Source organism: Daucus carota, chromosome 4 (assembly GCF_001625215.2).
Source record: "Daucus carota subsp. sativus chromosome 4, DH1 v3.0, whole genome shotgun sequence".
Lineage (NCBI taxonomy): Eukaryota > Viridiplantae > Streptophyta > Magnoliopsida > Apiales > Apiaceae > Daucus > Daucus carota.
The window spans coordinates 19,134,680-19,154,746 of NC_030384.2; the positions used below are offsets into that span (position 1 = coordinate 19,134,680).

The window sequence follows — 20,067 nt, forward strand, 5'->3', positions numbered from 1 at the left end:
CCTAATTCATATGTAACCACCGATCGACTAATCTCTTCCTCTCTAACCACGAAAAGAGACCAGGGCGGCTGATTTCACGCCTCATTGCTACTTGTTGTTTACTAGCTGAATCGAATCGAATCTCTTCATCAAAGCGGTATTGTTCTTCTCCCGTGTATATATAGTTGTGTCTTTGTACATTGATAGGGTTCTACTGTGATTAATTTGAATATGATTAATTATTTTGATTAAGTTGTCGTCAATTGCTTGATTTTTAGATTTGAGGAAATTGATTTGTGTGATTAATTTAATTTGTGATTAATTATTTGTAGGTGTATACTCAAGGGGGTTTTACTAGTCTAATTTATGTGTGTATATATATAGGTGTGTTGTGTTTACTTCAGTACCCAGACTTCAGTAGTTAGCCTAAAGAAGAGGGATATGATATGTAAATCTTAACTTGCTGAAGTATTCTCTCTTTGGATAACTCTTAACCTGGTGCACAAATTAAGATTACTAATCCATGTCACAATTTGCAAAGTTGTTGCTTCTCAAATAATTTGATTAATTATGGTAAATAGTGGTATTATTGAATTGATTTTCTCATATAAATTTGACTGCTTATGATACTTAGTGGTATTATATTACGTTGCAAATGATTATTAATCTAATTAATAATCGATATAATTTAATAGAATATGTCTTAAAAAGTAAATTACAATTAAAGTACATCAAGTTTCAATTTTTTGATATTTTCAAATTTTAAAATATTAACAATTTTCAACTTCTATAAACAAAGTGTTATTTTACACTAACTATAAGAAAGATTGTAAAGGGGGGGTTGAATACAATCTTTTACAAATTTAAAAGATTCAAGAACAATACACTAAGAACACAGTAAACAGAAAAACACCAAGTATTAAAAATACGGGTGGATTGAATGATCCACCCGTGAGATTTTATATAGAAGAATCTGTGGATTGTTTACAATTCGCACAGCTGCTGGTTCATCACACAAGAACAAGTTCTAACTCTCAGATTTTCTCTTTTGTAATTTGAACAAGTTCAACTGATGCTTCTAACTTGGTTATATACTCCAAGTTTTACAAAGCTTTTAGCTAGGTTACAAAATGCACTCTAATCTAAAAACAATGCTGCACAACTTTGTCTTATGCATGCTTTTTGAGATGTCTTCATCTTTGACCATCATCTTGATTTGATCCAGATTGCATTGCATGAGATAAGTATGTTTCTGCTTCTTCTTTATTTTCCTAATTAGGCTTCCATGTCCATTTTAGTGTAATTCGATCCATGTGATTTTCGATCCATGTGATTTGTCAGACTTAAGCTCTAGTCACTTTCAACTGCTCTTTGCTTCATCAGTTGAAAGTTCTGGTTACTTTCAACTGCTCTTGACTTCATCAGTTGAATGTTGTGCTAGGCTCATCAGTTGAACGAATTACAAACTTCATCAGTTGAATGCTGTTCCAGTCTCATCAGTTGAATTCCTTAGCATCATCAGTTGAATACTTTGTCTTCAGTTGAATGCTTGGTTTTCATCAGTTGAAACATGATCCAGTCTTCATCAGTTGAATAGTTACATCTCATCAGTTGAATATCCTTCACTTAGATAAAATTACATGGCATTGAATATTTACAATTAGCCATCCTATTCTACCCATCCGTTGATAATTCCCAAGGATAAGAAATATAACAATTACAACTGAAATTTGATAAAGATTCTAAGTAAGACATGTTACAAAATGTTTATGTTATCATCAAAAATTATTGATTCCTAACACAAAGGGACAATAATGCTAATAATTTCCTATTCCATTTAGATAATATAAAATATTTTCAACCATCGTGGTCAATAAATATAATGTAAACTTTAAATTATAAATAAACACGTAAAATTAAGATTTTTGAAACAAAATATATTAAATAATAATTAATAATAAATCAAACAATCCATAGAGTCCATTGCTGCATTGTTACGATTTATGTATATGAGTTTAAGGGTCCTAAGTACGTAATCATATAAACTTATATAAGTTACGTGAATACAAAATATTTTTTAATGTGAATGCAAGGGCGAAAATATAGATTTGTACAAATCTATACTATATTATGAAAGTGAAAAGATTAAAAGTTTGTTAGTCCGTAGTTGGTACTGGACCTGACAATTCGTGTCGTGTACTTGGAGATCCAAACACGAACACGTCACGAAATGAATTCGTGTACCGGATGTGTTTACACGAACACGACACTAAAAAAACCGACACGACACGAAAAGAACGAGAGTACACAATTTTTTTGTGCAGGGGAAAATACACAACACGAAAATACACGAAATAAAAAATAAAATACTATTTTATAATTTTTAAATATTACTAATTAATTAATTTATACATAAAAATTAATATTCTATTTATAAAATTCATCAATTAATACTAAAGTATAAATTATAAATTATATATTATGTTATTATATATATAATATATATTTATTTATGTCATGTAGTTTCGTGTCGTGTACATTAAAGGGTAAACCTAAACATGACACGAATAATGGGTCTTGTACTTTCGTTTTCGTGTACTTTCATGTCGTGTACTGAAAATCTAAACACCAACACGAAAAATTCGTGTCATTTCATGTCGGGCCTAATATTGCCGGGTCTAGTCTGTCCTTATACCAAGTTTGTTTGTTTTGAAGCGAGTTTTTTTTTAAAGTCTTGGCCTTAGTGTATTAAGCACTCCATTTTCAATCAAATAAAACGAACCATTCTATTTCAAACACAACTGTAAAATACAATCTACACTATACTATACTATAATAACCGAAATATGATATATATTTTTTGTTTGGTTATCACTCAGTTTCAATCAAAATCTTTAGATTTATTAAGTCATATTAATCATAACCATATATTAAGTCAAATTGATCATAACCGTTGGATATAATACTATCAATTATTTTATACATGGATCCAGATTCGAATCTCATCAACAACATGTAATAATTAACATTTATTATTTTAATTTTAAAATAAATAAAGTGAAAATAACATCAACCATATATTATATTATTATATTTTATTATAAATTTTGCAATGATGATCAAAGTAACCCGTATTTTAACAATAAATATGGTGATGATAAAATCAACCACATGCTAATTTTTTATTTTTTATAAATTTCTCAATTTTATATAATCAAATTAACGTGTGCTTTGCACAACTTATAACTTTTTGGGTCATTTTTTTTCCTCTTATATATAAGAGAAAAATGCACCCAATTACGTATTTAGATATTTAAAGAAATTAACTAAGTACGAAATACAATTTAATGACATTATTATAAAATTGGATTAGATTTTATAATTACGTAAATACCGCCGTGTCATTAATCCCGTGTATAAATACAACATAAAAAACAATATTGTCTCCGTACCCGTAGATTAATGAAAATTCTAAAATTATTTTTAAGTCAAAATAAATAAATTAAATTAACTCAAATAAGGTAGTATATATAGGGCTATAATTCGAGTCGGGCGAGCCGAGTTTCGAGTTTAGTTTAATCGAGCCGAGTCGAGCCGGCTTGTTTAGCTAATCGAGCCTAAACTTCTATCCGAACTCGACTCGTTTAATTTCACGAGTCGAGTCGAGCCAGCTCGTTTAGCTAAACGAGCCAATTTTAACCAGTTGGGCGAGCTGCCCGTTTAATTTTACACTTAATCGAGCCGAAACCTCTACCGAACTCGGCTCGTTTAATTTCACGAGCCGAGTCGAGCCGCTCGTATAATTAAATGAGCCCAAATCTCTAACCGAACTCGACCGGCTCGAATTACAACCGTACTTGTATATATATAAAATATAACAGAAAAACAATATCTTCCCCGTGGGTTGCAGAAGAGTTACCACTTACCAGTTGTATCAAGGCTAATGGGGTTCTCCATTCTGCACAGAAGAAGCAGCAGCAGCAGCTTCGCAGCTTATGTCAAATCCAATCTCATCAAATTTACAGGTTTGCCATTCTCATAAACCCTATTTTAATTATTGAGTTTTGGGGTTGTTTTTTCCTTGTTTGATGGATAAATTGATTTTAATTTAACTTATAAAGTGTAAAGATTTGATCTTTATTTAGACTTAAATTAGTATTTGCTGTTTTTCTTGGTATTAAATCTGTAAAAATTTAATCTTTTTAATATTCTATATGTGTATGAGACATCTTATTAGAATCATGACAGGGCTTAAGCTTTTAGCTTAATGGTTAACTATAAGTTCTTGAAAACTATATTCTTTGTTAGTGATAAGATTGTAAGATTAAAGGGTTCTCGTTTAAGGAATTATTATTCTCAAACTTTGCTTAATTGTTGGAATTGAGATTGTCTTTTTAATCAACAAAAACAATGGACAACGAAGTCACCCCTGTAAGGACATTGATATTGGAACACAATAACACAATTAAATCTGGTAAGTAATAAAAGTTCTCCTACAGCTTTTATTGAAAAATGCAGAATGGCTATATATAAGCCTTAGGCCTCATTTGTTAAATCTGGATCAAATATCTGGATGAGTAAAATTTCTAAACGAGTAAAATTTCTGGACGAATAAAATTTATGAACGGTAAATTTCTATACAAATAGAAATTCTGAACGACTAAAATTTTTCTGCATAGAAATGATATAATAAAAATATTTTTTAAGTATGTAAAATATGGACTATAAACAATATTTATATAAGTAAAACTATAAATTAAAAATTTTAAAATTAATAAAAATTAGCACAGATGTTTCACAAATTTATTATTAATTAATCTTCATAAATAATATAAACTTTAGATTCATTTTTATATTTTTTTATGCTAATTATATACTGCACATAAATTTATATATAATAAAATTTAATTCAAAATTATATAATATAATTCAATATAAATATATGTGTCGGGATTTAAAAAGGTATTAAAAACTATGCACACTTTTTGAACCATCCAGACACAATCTGGAGGTTGGGTCGTCCAGCTAAATTTCCAGTGACTTCAGGTGTCGTCCAGGAATCATAAATTTTAAACAAACGAGTTGAATGCCGGATGATTCCTCGTTCAGTTAATACAGTCTCGTTCAGTGGTTAACAAATGACCCCTTACATCAGAAACATGAAAACAGTCCACTAACCTATAACTACGGCTTAGTGGTGATCCAACTAAATACTAATATGAATAATGCTAAAACAACCCTAAAGACTCGGACTTTATTCCTGAATTAGTGGACTGTGCATACTGGAGTTGACTACTTCAACATATCCTCCCTTGAACTCACATTGTCATCAAACAATTAGTTCATCTGGAGCTTTGCATACTCCAAGTTCCTTGTGTAGTTTCTGAAAAGCTTCAAACTTAAGTGGCTTGGTCATCAAATCAGCAAGTTGATCTTGAGTGCCACAAAACAATAACTGTATAACTCCTTCTTTTGCTAGATCACGCAGAAAATGATAACGCACTCTCATGTGCTTGGTTCCGCCATGAAATACCGGATTCTTAGACAACTTAATAGCAGAAGTATTGTCACATTTAATCATCGTACCATTGACCTGCTTATGGTTGATTTCTTCAAGAACTTTCATGAACCATATAGCTTGGCAGGCACATCCTACTGCAGCGACAAACTCTGCTTCTGTACTAGATAATGTTACTATGGGCTGCTTCTGTGAAGACCAAGCTATGGCACCACCACTTAGCATAAAAACATAACCGGAGGTGCTTTTGCTGTCATCAGAATCTCCTGCGTAATCACTGTCAGTGAAGCCCACTAAATTACTTGTACCTCCTCTTATATAAAACACTCCAAAATTCATTGTCCCTTGGAGATACCTCAAAATCCTCTTGGCAATCGCAAAATGCAGGTGTGTTGGGCTGGACATGTATCGACTGATAAGACTAACAACGAACATTATATCAGTTCAAGTTGCTGTGAGATACATTAAGCTTCCCACTCTTTGTTTGTATAAAGTTGCATCCACTTTTTCTCCATCTACATCCTTGTGCAACCTCTGACCAGGAACAATCGGATTTCGCACAGCATTGCTCTCTGCCATGCCAAAGCGTGAGAGTACTTCTGAAGCATACTTCCTTTGACATATAAAAACTCCATCTGATCCTTGCAAAATTTCTATCCCCAAAAAAAATTTTGATTCACCTAAATCTGTCATATCGAACTCCTTCTTCATCAAGTACTTAAACTCCTCAAGTAACTCATCACTGTTACTGGTAAAGAGTATATCATCAACAAAAATACTTACAATAAGAATGTCATCTCCCTTTTTCTTCACAAACAAAGTCTGCTCGCTTGGACTACGTATAAAACCCTCCTTAATAAAATATGACTCTAAGCGTATAAACCAAGCTCGAGGTGCTTGTTTTAAGCGGTATAGAGCCTTATGCAGTTTATAGACCATCTGTTCACTTCCTTTCTTTTTGTATCCTTTAGGTTGGTCAACATAAACATCCTCCTCTAACTCTCCATGTAGAAAAGCTGATTTTACGTCCAACTGATGCAATTTCCACCCTCTTTGAGCAGCTAGAGCTATGATTAATCTAACAGTGTCCATCCTTGCCACTGGAGCATATACCTCTGAATAGTCAATCCTGTGACGCTGAGAATAACCTTTCACAACAAGTCGGGCTTTGTGCTTGCTTATATTCCCTTGTTCATCCAGCTTAGTTTTATACACCCACTTTACCCCAATTTACTTGGCTCCATCAGGTAACTTAACTAAACTCCAGGTCTTTTTTTTGTTGATGGAATCTATTTCACTATCCATAGCTATTCTCCATACAGACTTTTACGCAGCCTCCTCAAAGGTTGTGGGATCCTCGGTTGTCATTAAAAACATGTTGCTTTCATCATTTTCATCTTCTGATAATTCCTCACCAGATGTATAATATGCTGCCATTCTCATAAACCCTATAATAATTTGGGGATTTTTTTTCGTTGTTTGATGGATAAATTGATTTTAATTTTCATATGACAAGGTAATTAAACTGATAAAGTGTAAAGATTTCATCTACGGACTTCAATTATTCTTTGCTGTTTTTCTTGGTATTAAATCTGTAAAAATTTAATCTTTTTAATATTCTAATTGTGTATGAGACATCTTATAAGATGCTTAAGCTTTCAGATTAAAGGTTAAGGTGTGTTTACTGTTTAGTGATAAGTTCTTGAAACTATATTCTTTGTTAGTGATAAGATTTTAAAGATTCAGGGGTTATCATTTAAGTAATTATTATTCTCAAACTTTGCTTAATTATTGGAATTGAGATTGTTAGTAAAACTTTGTTATACTGAAGGAATTGCCATACAATTGTGCTCTGCCTCACCCTTTTTTGCTGACTACGTAAAATCTGATACTTGCTAACATTTACCAGGACGAATTAGGAACATCACTATTCCTGAGGAGCCAACTTCGAATCTGCTATCACTTGACTCCAGTCCTAGAACGCCGGTACTGGAAGTAAGGAGTTTTGGATCACCAGATGATAGTTCAGCCATGAGTTTGCCATTGGCAAAATACGTTAATCTAATCAACGGTGAGCTTGTCGTGCCTACTATATTGCAGAAGTGTTACATTGTGCTTAAAAAATATACTTCCGTGTTAAAATCTCAGTATTTAAAAAGTTTCAGTAGTTATTAGCACCTAACGCTTCCCATGGTTGTAATTGACACGATACAATTCCATAATTCTAGGTATATCGACGTGTGCACACACACACACACGCGCGCGCGCACACACGCGTCAGCAATACTTATGGTTGTTGAGTCGCTCGACTAGTCGTCGGCTAGTTGAGCAGGCGGTGCAGAGTGGTAGACTTGGCTGGGAGACTTGAAAATTGTAAGGATTTTGGGGGACTTGGTACTGACTGGTCAACTGGGTCGACTGGAATACCCAGTCGGTCGACTGGTTTATAATTTCTGCCCACTGCCCAGATTTTAGAATTTAGATTCTGCAATTTTCTACTTGTTGAACTTGGATTCTGCAGTTTAATGTTCTGTAGTTTATGGTTTTAATTTCTGCAGTTAGCCACTAACTCTGCAGTTACACAATTTACATTCTGCACTTCAAAACTGCCCAGATTTCTGCTGCTTGAAACTGCCCAGATTTCTTTATGATTTCTGCCTCCAAATTTCCCTCATTAGGCTGTCTTTTTTTCATTGTATGTAAAGAAAAGATTAAGAGTAGAGAAACCTAATTTAGAATCTGGCTTATGAATTGACAGGATACGGTTGCATTAGAGTCATTGGAGTAGAGAATATGCGAAAAGGACCACATTTTAATCTGATACCTGCCCGTAACTATACAAAGATAAGTGAGGACGTAGATGAACAAACGTGGAAGGTGGAAGGTAGAGGAGCAAAAGGATACATGTCTGCGTCTAATTTTCCCGACATTCTTTTCACCGAATATAGGGATTATCTTGTCAAATACAATGGACAACGGGTACACATTTATGTCTTTATCACTACATGTATGTGCAATGAATTAATATTTGCATTTTATATACTTATTTTGCAGAATCCAATTGGTAAGGTTTATGTCGCTTACCAAATTTGTGCATGTCATATCAATAGATATTGTTATTGTTAACACACCACACTGAGCATGAGTGTGTATATCTTGTCCAAGACACACTCTCTTCCTCTCCCTCTGCCTTCATATTTCTGGTCATCTCTATTTCCCCCTTATATATATGCTCAAAACACACTACATGTACCTGTAGATCACACTAATGAGCAGTTGTACAGTAGCACTTCGTTTTTGTCAACACCAGCAACTTCGTCCATAACTTCAATTAAGGCACACAGTGAATTGGTAACTATTGGGTATATCATGAATATGTGTATACAAGCATATAACCCGTGCTTTGCACCATTACTTCAAGCATATTTATATTTGTTAAATTGTTTATTAAATTAGAATAGATAGATTTTTTTATAAAAAAGTAATGTGTTTTAATTAGAAAGGTTTTTAAATGAAGTGGTCCCACAAAATATCTTTTTAAATAAGTAGCTTGTATATATTAGTTAAAATTGTTATACGCTTTTAATTGAAATAGGCCTAAAAAACTAGTCCCGTTAGGATAGTTCATGTTTGTGAAGAACATCACTTGAATTATGACATTTCTGTGGATAATTAAAAAAAAAACTTGGGCACAAATCATATAAAATATAAACACGGTTTTGTGAAAAGGAGTTCCAACACTTTTGTAGACAAATGTGAAACATTGAAAACGGATGAGTTGTTTAAATATGGTCTACTTTTAGGCTTTTACAAGTTTAAATAATAAAACTTCCACATCAACTGGGAACATTCTGGAAGTCTGCTAAAACCTTGTGTCCAAGGAAGAAACATAATGTTGTACATGCTGATGGTAATAGTTATTTAATTGAGAGAGAGAGAGAGAGAGAGAGAGTTGAGACAAGTGGAATCATAAAATAATGTTTATAGAGTTGGAGAGATGTCTTGAATATTATAGATTGTGCTCCATGTGTTAGATTTTTTTTCCATATTACCCGCTTCTTAAGTCATGCAGAATATTGACATTTGCTGTACACTTAGTTTTACGTGTTGAATGGATTTTTGCTCCAAGATTTATAGAATCCTATATACTTATCATACATAGGGTGGTTTATAAAAATTATCATATTGGGTTCGCTATCCTAATTCTAATTCAAACCATTAGATCAATTTATATATCTTTTTAAGTTTAAAAGAACCTTCGTTTATGCCAAATTGATGGTTAGTAGTTTAGGTAATCATGTAATGTGCATGTATCTGTGTACCAAAATCTAGTCTGATTTGCATTTCGTATATTATGGTCTTCCGTAGCATAAACGGATTCATATCCCTTGATTTTGGAAAGGGAATCAACCTAAATGTTAAGTTTTGGAAATTTAACCCAAAGACCCGTATCTATACCACGGGTCCTCATATCTGAATGTAGAATATATTCTGCAGGTCCATGTGGATCAATTGGCAGGCAAGGTGGTGGTTTTATTTTTTGTTCCATTAACCCGTTTTTGTTCTTACACCAAACGGTGCATGATATCCTTGGTGGACACATACAATTATCTGCAACAGAACAACAATTTTGAGGTCGTTTTCATAGCTGTTGATTCTAGAAAGAAGGAGATAAGATATGGTCGTCGTATTATTGAAGTAGAGCCTTCGAAGCATTTTGAAGAATTATTTTCTTGCATGCCATGGACTGCCATCCCATTGTCAGATATAACAGCTAGGAAACATGTGCAACAAAGATTTGGTATCTCCGATGTGTATCATAATGCGATTGTCATTGGCACTAATGGCGAGATTTTGCAGACTAATAGTTGTACTATTTTTGAGACTTATGGAGGTCAGGGTTATCCTTTCACCGATGCAAAAATACTATCCTTGAAATCTCAAGATGATACAATCGCAAAAAACCCCTCCTTGGAAGCACTCCTGGCCTCCCCGGAACGTGACTATGTCATCTCAAACAAAGGGGACAAGGTACAAATTTCACATTTGATGGAAAAAGTAGTGGTTAAACTCTGCAATGAGTTAGCAATAATAAATGGTTCATATTCACATCCCTACGAGTCTAGGTGATCATATTAATTAATGCTTGCATCAAAATTTTGCTGCATGTATTGACAGGTACCTATCCACACACTTGAAGAAAAGGTAGTAGCCTTGTATTTTTATGAAGATGGTTCTTGTGGTCAACTCACCGAAAAACTTAAGATGGCTTACAAAGAACTGGCAAAAAAGAAAGAAAATTTTGAGGTTGTTCTCATTTACCTTTATGACACCATTTGTACTGATGACCGTACAGATGAAGGATCATTTTGGGAAAAATTCAAGACTATGCCTTGGTTGGCTCTTCCATATAGGGACCCGAATTATAGAAAGCTGTTGCGGCTTTTTTGTTTTCCTCGTGAAGATTCGCTATGTTTCACTACTACGCTTGTGATTGTTGGGCCTCGTGGGGAATTCATTGAACCTTGGGGTGCCTGCATGTTAACCTCATATAACATTGAAGCATTTCCATTCACTCGTGAGAAAGTTGCCCATTTATTGATTGAGAAGGTAAAGGAACTGAAGTTGGAAAAGCTATGGGATCCAAACACAGTTTTCAAAGGAAAAAATGCAACCAAGGTGAGTTTGTTGGCATATTTTTTGTGTCTTATAAATTCTATAAGATGAGGAAAACTGAGAATCTAAAGATATGCAAGCATGCTCCATCATGAACAAGTCATACAATATCCAGTACCAGTTTATTGTCTCAAGTACATGAAATGTTTTAACTACTTCAATTATGAATCACATTAACTAATAGTAGTAATTAGTAAAAAAATTGTTATTCAACTTAATTCATGTTACAATATATACTAAGCATTGGTATATAGTCACACATCTATCTATACTATACTATAATAAGCCAACATGGGTATAATTTGTAGTCCAAGATTTTAGTTATATTTTTTGGTTCGGTACTCTCCTTTTGGTACTACAAGTCTACAAATGTGGAGTCTATTAGTATTATATTGTTAAACAGTTTCAAATCCTAAAAACACTCATAACAATCCATTATTATATAATATTTCATTAAAAAAATTATAATGATGTTATAAATAAAATTATAATGATGTTATGAATAAAATTATATATATACAATTTTGAACATCTTCTTTTAACAAAAACCTTCATATAACTCTTTTTAATTTTAACGTGTTCTATCTCAATATAAACACGAACCATTATATAACTCTTTCCAACTCTAATCTTAAAAGTTATTGTTGTCAAAAAACCAAAATTACAAAATTATATTAAAATTCGATTGATTTACTAAATCTTTCAAAAGTATTACACGATCGGCTATGTTTGGAAAATATTTGAATTTTCTGATTTTTTTATTTTTAAATCTACGTTACTAAATTCGGATTAAATGTACTAAAATCCTGTGTGTGTCTTTATATATATATATATATATATATATATATATATATATATTAGGATTTGTCCATTTTTAAGTAATCGGGTGAAAATATAGTCAGTTCAATAATATAATTTAATTAAAATTCAATCCGTTAATACTAAAATACCAATAAAATGATGTTAAAATTTAAATTACAAATAATAAATTACGAACTATATACCCGCCCGTGCTTCGCACGGGTTAAAGGCTAGTACTATATAATAAGCAAACAAAGATATATTTTGTAGTTACATCCAAGCTCGTAACTGAATGCACACCCGACCCAACAACCACCACGGGTTAGTCCAAAAGAGTAATATTAGTTATTGACTTGTTAATATATAGGTCCCACGTACTTTTATTCTTATCGGTGTGTGATGTTACAAATAGGTTAATCGCAGAAAGTATATTGATAGTTGAATTTTCAGTAAACAGATGAGAGTTGATATATCTAATATTAAGGAATATTCCATATTTACTTATCAAAGTTCCAAGGTTCAAGTTCCGTCAACAACATATATTTTTTTTGAATAATGAATCCAACTACAACCAAAGGTCTAAGTTTGAACCCCATTAACAACATAAAATTCTTAGAATTATAAATCATTACCTATAATAAATCATGTTAGAATTATAATATATTGCGAATATTGTAAATTATTCATATCAATATCATTATAGATCTAATTAACATGGATAATATCAATATTGAATTAAAAATATCGCTAATATTAAAATAATTAAAATTGTAGAATAAGAAATTATTATTTAATATAACTGTATAATCTAATGTTGCAATTTATAAATACTTATAAAACCAGACTTGAACTAAAATAAATATTCAAAGTATAATTTTAATATATATATATATATATATATATATATATATATATATATTAAAAATAACTTATGCATTATGTTGGAGATGTATAGTCCGTCCTATATTTTTTTTGACAAAACGTATCTAATGATATATATATATTTTTTAATCAAGATGTATCTGATGATATATATATATATATATATAGAGAGAGAGAGAGAGAGAGAGAGCTATTCTACTACAAACCCTTCTTAATTTAAAAACCAAAATATTTTTTTTAAAATCGCGTTGAAACATATCAAATATGGTATGCAAATTAATCGTTGAGAGATATAAAAAAATACATTGAAATCGGATTTCAAAATAAACTTATCGATTGACGGGAAAAATCAATTTAAAAACAAGGGGGTAAAAGCTGAAATTCTGTGCGCGAGGGTGCATGTTAATCCTGTGTACTGCATGCTAGGGGCCATCAGATTAGATTAAATCAAGGGCTCACATTTAGTTTTTAGTTTTTAGGATAAGGAGAGTTTGTAGTTGAGCACTAGCCTATATATATAGTCTTACTCTAATACAAACCTTCTTAAAGTTAGAACTAAAAATTATTTTTTTCCCTTCAAAATCACGTCAAAACATAGCACATATGGTATGCAAATTGATCGTTTTGACATATGAAAAAATACAGTGAAGTCGAATTTCAAAAAAGCCTCACCGATCAACTGGGAAAATCAAATTAAAAATGAGGGGGAAAGCTTCAATTCTGTGTGGGAGGATACAGATTAATCGTACTGTATCTAGGGGGTCATCAGATTATACTAAATCAATGACTCTCATTTCTAAGTTTTTATTTTAAGTCTGGTTTGTATTTGAGCACTTGACATATTTTGGATGTTTATGTATTAGAATTTCTTGATGAAATTATTTGTAGAGTCGATAATGTGACAGGGTTGTGCTAGATCTGGAGAGATGAAAAGGTTAATTAATTTTATAATAAAAATACGGCTTTTGTGAAAATTAGTGTTGTGAAAATTACCTTTATATATCAGAAATTTTTTGCCTAAAATATGGAAAATCATTTATAAATATTTACTATATAATTTAATTACTAAATTATGTGATTTATCATCTTTGAAAATAAATAATGCATCCAATTAAGTGAATTGATTTGAATTCCGATTTCAAACAATTTAATTTTTAAAGTCATGTAAAATGTGGCGCATATTCACATCTTGCATTATTTTTAGTTACCAAATTATGTTATTTATTATTTTTTAATCAAAAAAATAATTCATTGAAAAGTGCTAAATGGAGGTTAATTTATTTAATAATGTAAAATGATAATTATATAACAAAAATATCACAAAATTATTATATGTTTGTTTCGATTACATATTTGAATGAAATTGTTACATGATCACTTTACCTATTTTTTTTACAAATCTGTTCATATTTAGCACCAAGACTATTTACTGTTTGTTTTTTATGATATAAATTCGCAGGGTAATATAAAAAGATATTAATTTATATCAAACATTTGTATTGATATTAAATGTAATACATACATATATACATACATACATACATACCCCATCATGCATGCATGCATGATGGCAGATGGGGGATGGGGGCTGATTAGGGTTAGGGTTGACCTCTCTCTCAAGAGATATTCAAAATCAACTCCATATATTTCACAATAATAATAATCTCTGCTGAATTACAATGATAAAAGTCCTATATATAATAATCTACTTTCCTAAATATTAAATAATAATAATATGACTAAACCTATTCTCAAATATTTTAGTAAATGGGCTTCCAAAGTCTGTTATACTGCTCCCAAATACTTTCTTTGGCCTTTTTGACCCGCTGGCCTGCATCAATATATATATATATATATATATATAGGGTCCTGCTCCCATACAAACTACTAAAATACAAACTAAATACAAACCAACGCAGATTAAGTAGAATGGTAAGGGTTTTGGGACCGGGGATGGACCCCGAGATGGGCCTAGACGGGGTCTAAGTGGGGCCTAGTAGGGTTGGGGCGGGGCCTAGTGGGACCATGGTGGGGACAAGTTTTGGCTCTTAAGGCTGTCTGGAGCCAGTCCAGGGCCTGTGAGGAGCCATGGCAAGGCCCTAGCGGGCCCCGGGTGGATTAAGTGGGGGCGAGGGTGGGCCCTAGGTGGGTGATGACATATAGGGGGTGGGTGATGACATATAGGGGGTGGGTGATGTCATTTAGGTATAGTTTATCTTGGTTTGTATTTTAGTTTTTATTTTAGTGGTTTGTATTTGAACAGTTGCCTATATATATATATATATATATATATATATATATATAGGGTTACTCCAGTGAGAACTTCTTAAAATGAGAACCGTGAGAACTTCCTTAATTTATCATATTTTGGCTAATATAAACATCAAACTAGTGGGTACCCAATATAAAAAATGTATATAAAACTAGTCTCTTCCTAGCTAGTCAAAAAAAAAAATTCAAAAAAAAAGTCCACTGCCACGTCATCAGTGATTTTTTTTTTTAAATTTTTTTTTCGGCTAGCTAGGTGAAGACCTTAATGATATACATTTTTTGTGAAGGTGCCCCTGGCCCCCTTCAAATTAATGAGATTTTGATAAATTACAAAAGTTCTCACGGTTCTCATTTTAAGAAAGTTCTCATTTGAGCAAGTGCCTATATATATATATATTAATAATGTTTTTCACCAAAGTAATAATCTTGATAAATAATTTTCTTTAGTGATCCAATTAATATTATTGTTATATACTTATGTGATATGTTCACTAATTATATATTTAGATGGAATTGTTCCATAATTGTTAAGTTTTGGATAATTATTGTTTTCTATAAATAATTTCTTATTCACTTTATTTTTTTGTTACATGTTTTTTCATATTTAGCACCTCAACTATTTAAACATTTAAGTTTTATAAAGCAAATTATTAATTAAACATTTGAAAATTTAGGCATAAATGAAAATTCTTTGTTTTATTTTAATGTGATTTGCATGTTTGATATTATCAAGTATTTTGATTTTTGATTAAAAAAAATTGTAAGTAAAATACAAACCTACATATTTAAAATTATAAACAGTAATTTTAGTATGATAAAATCATGAATAAAGTGTCTATTTGTGTACATATATTTTGATTGATATTGATATTGATTTTTAAATTATTAATTGATAATTTCAGAGGAAAAAAATAAGAAGTGAGCAATGTTAAATATTTATGAAAAGTGATTTAAAAAAAAAGTAAAAAAAAAGTTAGTGACGTGTGGATAATTAAGAAATAGATAGAAACAAAAAAGTTAGTGGAGTGGTACCCTTGAGAAATTTCTAGATTCCAATGACCGTCTTCCAGTAAGATACCGCGTCCCGCGGAGATGAGAAAAATTGACTTGATACACTCACTGCAAAAGGTATGTCTGGTTGAGTGACTATGACAGTAATGTAGTAAGTATTCCAACCAATCTTCGATATCTTTTGTGATCCTCTGTTGACTCACCTTCTTTAGTGGTTCACTTTTGCCTTTCATCTATGGGTAAAGGCCATAATTACTCCTTTGATTTAAATATTAATAGACTGTTTGGGCAAGCTTAAAAAAAGTGATTCCGTGCTTAATGTAAAGAAGTGGATGAGAAGTGAGAAGTAGATAAGTTAATAAAGTGTTTGGAAAAAAAGCAGAAGTTGTGAAAGAGAAGCTAGCATGCTCAGCTTCTTAAAAGTGCTTCTACTTATTTAGACAAACGGGTCAAGAGAAGCAGAAGTCAGAAGCAGCTTCTGATTCTTTAAAACAAACAGGCCCTAAATCATGCCAGAACACTTCTAGCAACAAATCCGGGTGATATGGCAGATGGGCCACTTAAAAAAACAAACAAACATAAGCCGTATAAGTTGGTAAACCTTGGGTAAGTGAACATTTAACCCTTCAAAAAAAATGTCACAATTAAACAACCCATATTAATTGAATATTTATATATTATAATTCTTGAATGACGAAACCTAAAAGAATCAAACTCCAACACATAATTATATAATTCCACACACACACATGTAAGATTTAACATTCAATACAGAATCATGAATCTTAATTGTCTGAAAGTTGCAGTGATTTACAAGTGTCATTTCCCTTTCTTTTTTTAAAAGCCTTTCACAATTAAACCTCAGGTGCAAACCACTCTACCATCGTGCCGCAAATAAAATGTTAGTTCTTTTATCAAATTTAATTATATTGTAATATTCTATATATATGTTAAATTCTTATATAAAGTATCTTCAATAATCAATCCTATTGAAATCATAAATGTCAGACTACTTTATAATTGTAATTCAGTGCGTGTTTTACTTTTGATAACACTGACAGGGATCTACTTTGTATATATTGTTTCTATAATCTACAAGGATGTGTTTGCGTAGTTGACGAAAGTGTACAAGTGAAAGTTTGCAAATGTGTTTAATTCATTCGGACAACTTTTTTTTAATTTTCCCCCATAAATCTGGTCCATTTCAAATTGAATATAGAGATTCAAAAAATAAAAAAACTCACAACCCCCTCTCCATCTATAGTAGGAATAACAGATTCAACAAGGTTATGCACAGTAACATTATGTCTATACCATTACATAATTTGGATAGATAGATCGAAGAACTTTGAGTCTAAAGATTTTCATCTTGTGCTGAACACATGTCCCCGTGCATTTAATTTAAGGCTGATTTATAATGTTAAATGTGTCGGCTCCGTCAGGTTTATCTTATCAAGTTTTCTTTTTATTTGTAGTTATATGTTTGCGTTTAAGAAGATCCAAAACTTTTCTTATGATGAATTATCAGGCTTTATTGGTAATCATTACATCTAGATTTACTGGAATATGGTGTGTGAGGAAGGCGGAACAAAAAGGAAATAGAAATTCTGAAAAATAGATACTGTTTGTGTTAATTTCAGGAACATTGCTTCCATTTATAACACTGTAGAGCCTGTCACTAGAACAATAATCTCATTCTTTCCTGCTGAGTTCACTATTACTATTTTCAATATCAGCAACACAATTCAAGCGAACGTTCCTTTAAACTAAAAATCAGAACTGAACAAGTGTCTTACATAAGATGACAGTGGGCCAAGGTTGCTGATCATGAGTCTAACGATTGAAGGAACGGAAGATATACTATTAAATAGTTTGTGTTGTACATAATGTAGTTTTAAAATCCAGCTAAAGCTTAATGAATATATATAGTCTTTTTTCCTCTCCCATCCCTTCCTGCCCCCCCCCCCCCCCCCCTTCAGAGGTCGTGCCTTCCCTTCTGTCTATTTGAAATATATGAAGATAGCCCATTCAAGACCATCCAAATTAGTTGTAATGTTACTTTCAAATGGCATAAGTCTTGATGTATATGTAATACATCAGAATAAAGCTCAGTTTAGGTATACTATATGATGCGCCTGCTTTCCAACTTTTCTCTGCTTATTGACTTAACAAAATTACATACAGGTGCAGCTCTCTCAACTTGCTGGGAAGAGAATCATACTGTTTTTTGAGGGTCATACGTTTGACGAAGGTCGCGTGGAGTTCTGCGTGGAGTTCTTGAGGTTGTTGAAAGAAATGTATCTCGATATGAAGGACACAGATGATGAGTTTGAAGTGATACATATCTCAAATAGCAAAAATGAATCTTGCTATGTTGAAGATGTCCCGTGGTTGGTATCGCCCGCAACGGAGTTGTTACCTGCTGATTATAGGTTGTATTGTTGTTTCTGTCGGTGGACTCAGTTACATCCTGATATCGGTAATTGTTTGCCTGGTGACTGCCACGGGAATTCTTCGATTCTTGCCTTTGATCAAGACGGGAGGCTCGTTAGGAAATCTATATCTCTTACAATCGAGCATAGGCATTTCCCATTTTACGGGGGCAGTATGGAGAAGGAGGCCTTTTTTGATTACAATGAGTATTTTGATTATAATGAGTTTTATTTAGAAGATGGTTATCTTCAGCCAGTGTATCAAGGGTTGCTGCGTAACTCATACTGCCATCATGACCGAGTGCCATATCTTGAGAATATTAAGGCTGATTGATTTGTTTCTCATATGCGATTAGGAATTTGATAGATTTATTATTACTTTACAATAGTGAGACAGTAGGATATTTATCAAGTCATTTCACTGACAATCGAACTTTAAAAAATTTCTTTCTGCAACCATGATATGAATTTATAAATGTCTGAGCTCCGCTTTCCTCTTTTGCTAAATACTTGGTACTCCCTCCGTCCCATTTTAACTGCTTTTGACTTTTTTACACGTATTTTAAGATGTTAAAAAAATCATATCTAAACATAATCATTCTTTATAAAATTTATATCACATAAAAGTTTAGAATCTAAACTTTAATTTGATATAAAAATTGAATTTTTTTATTAAGTGTAGATATAGGTTTTTTGCATCTCAATATACGTGTCAAAAAGTCAAACATCAGTTAAAATGGGACAGAGGGAGTACGTTATTATTTTTTTAGAAGCCAAAAGAGATAATTATGTCAAATGCATCATGAAAACCAAAAGACTCGTTACAGTAACCAACCACTAGAGTGGAGAGACATTAACTATTAGATAGACAAAAGCACAAGAGCGGGAATTAATCCTTGTCAGCTTACTAGACAGCTTAACAACCTGGATTAAAACAAAAGAATCAACAGAAACCTTGACCAATTTGATGGTTCGATGATTTTTTCAAGACACTCTGATACAGCTAAATGCCAGCTCTTTTCTACTTGTCTACAAGGCACAACACTGAAATGGTTTAATAGTCTCCAGCTCTTAAGACCAAGTTTAAAGGTCGTTTCTCCAGTAATCACTGATCAAGGTACAACCATATCCAAACGAAAAGCTACGGCGATTTTATCAAACGATTTCGTAATCCACAAAGTAGCAGAAGAATGTACTGTAGGCTACTTAGTAGCGAGCATCGACAAACATCGACATGGATAGCTTCAACCCCCAAACTCTGCAGAGTGCTTGAGGCAGTGGGTGGCATCCAATCTCCTATGCGATATCGACAAAAATGGGCGTCGAATACTCGTTTGCATCTTATTAGCTATGTTAAAAAAGTTTGTATCTTTAATAGTTATGTTAAAAAAGTTTGTATCTTATTAGCTGAAAATAAATTCAACATTTTGCATCTACAAAGTTGAAACATATCTTAATTTGTTGTAGACATTCTATTCTTGTTTGCGATCCTTCTTG

At 32.2% G+C, this 20,067-nt stretch overlaps 1 protein-coding gene across 2 annotated transcripts; it reads left to right on the top strand.

Annotated features, from left to right (window-relative positions):
• Positions 1-3,845: 3,845 nt before the first annotated feature.
• On the top strand, positions 3,846-20,060 carry LOC108219604 (probable nucleoredoxin 1). 2 transcript variants are annotated; one of them, XM_017393122.2, is made up of 6 exons: positions 3,846-4,004; positions 7,407-7,568; positions 8,256-8,476; positions 9,995-10,528; positions 10,676-11,176; positions 18,323-20,060. In XM_017393122.2, exons 1-6 carry the CDS (start codon positions 3,923-3,925, stop codon positions 18,902-18,904), a joined length of 2,082 nt encoding a protein of 693 aa, XP_017248611.1. In that variant the 5' UTR covers positions 3,846-3,922; the 3' UTR covers positions 18,905-20,060. The 2 variants fall into 2 exon arrangements, with proteins under 2 accessions (XP_017248611.1, XP_017248612.1); XM_017393123.2 differs by having other exon boundaries at positions 18,329-20,060.
• Positions 20,061-20,067: the final 7 nt, after the last annotated feature.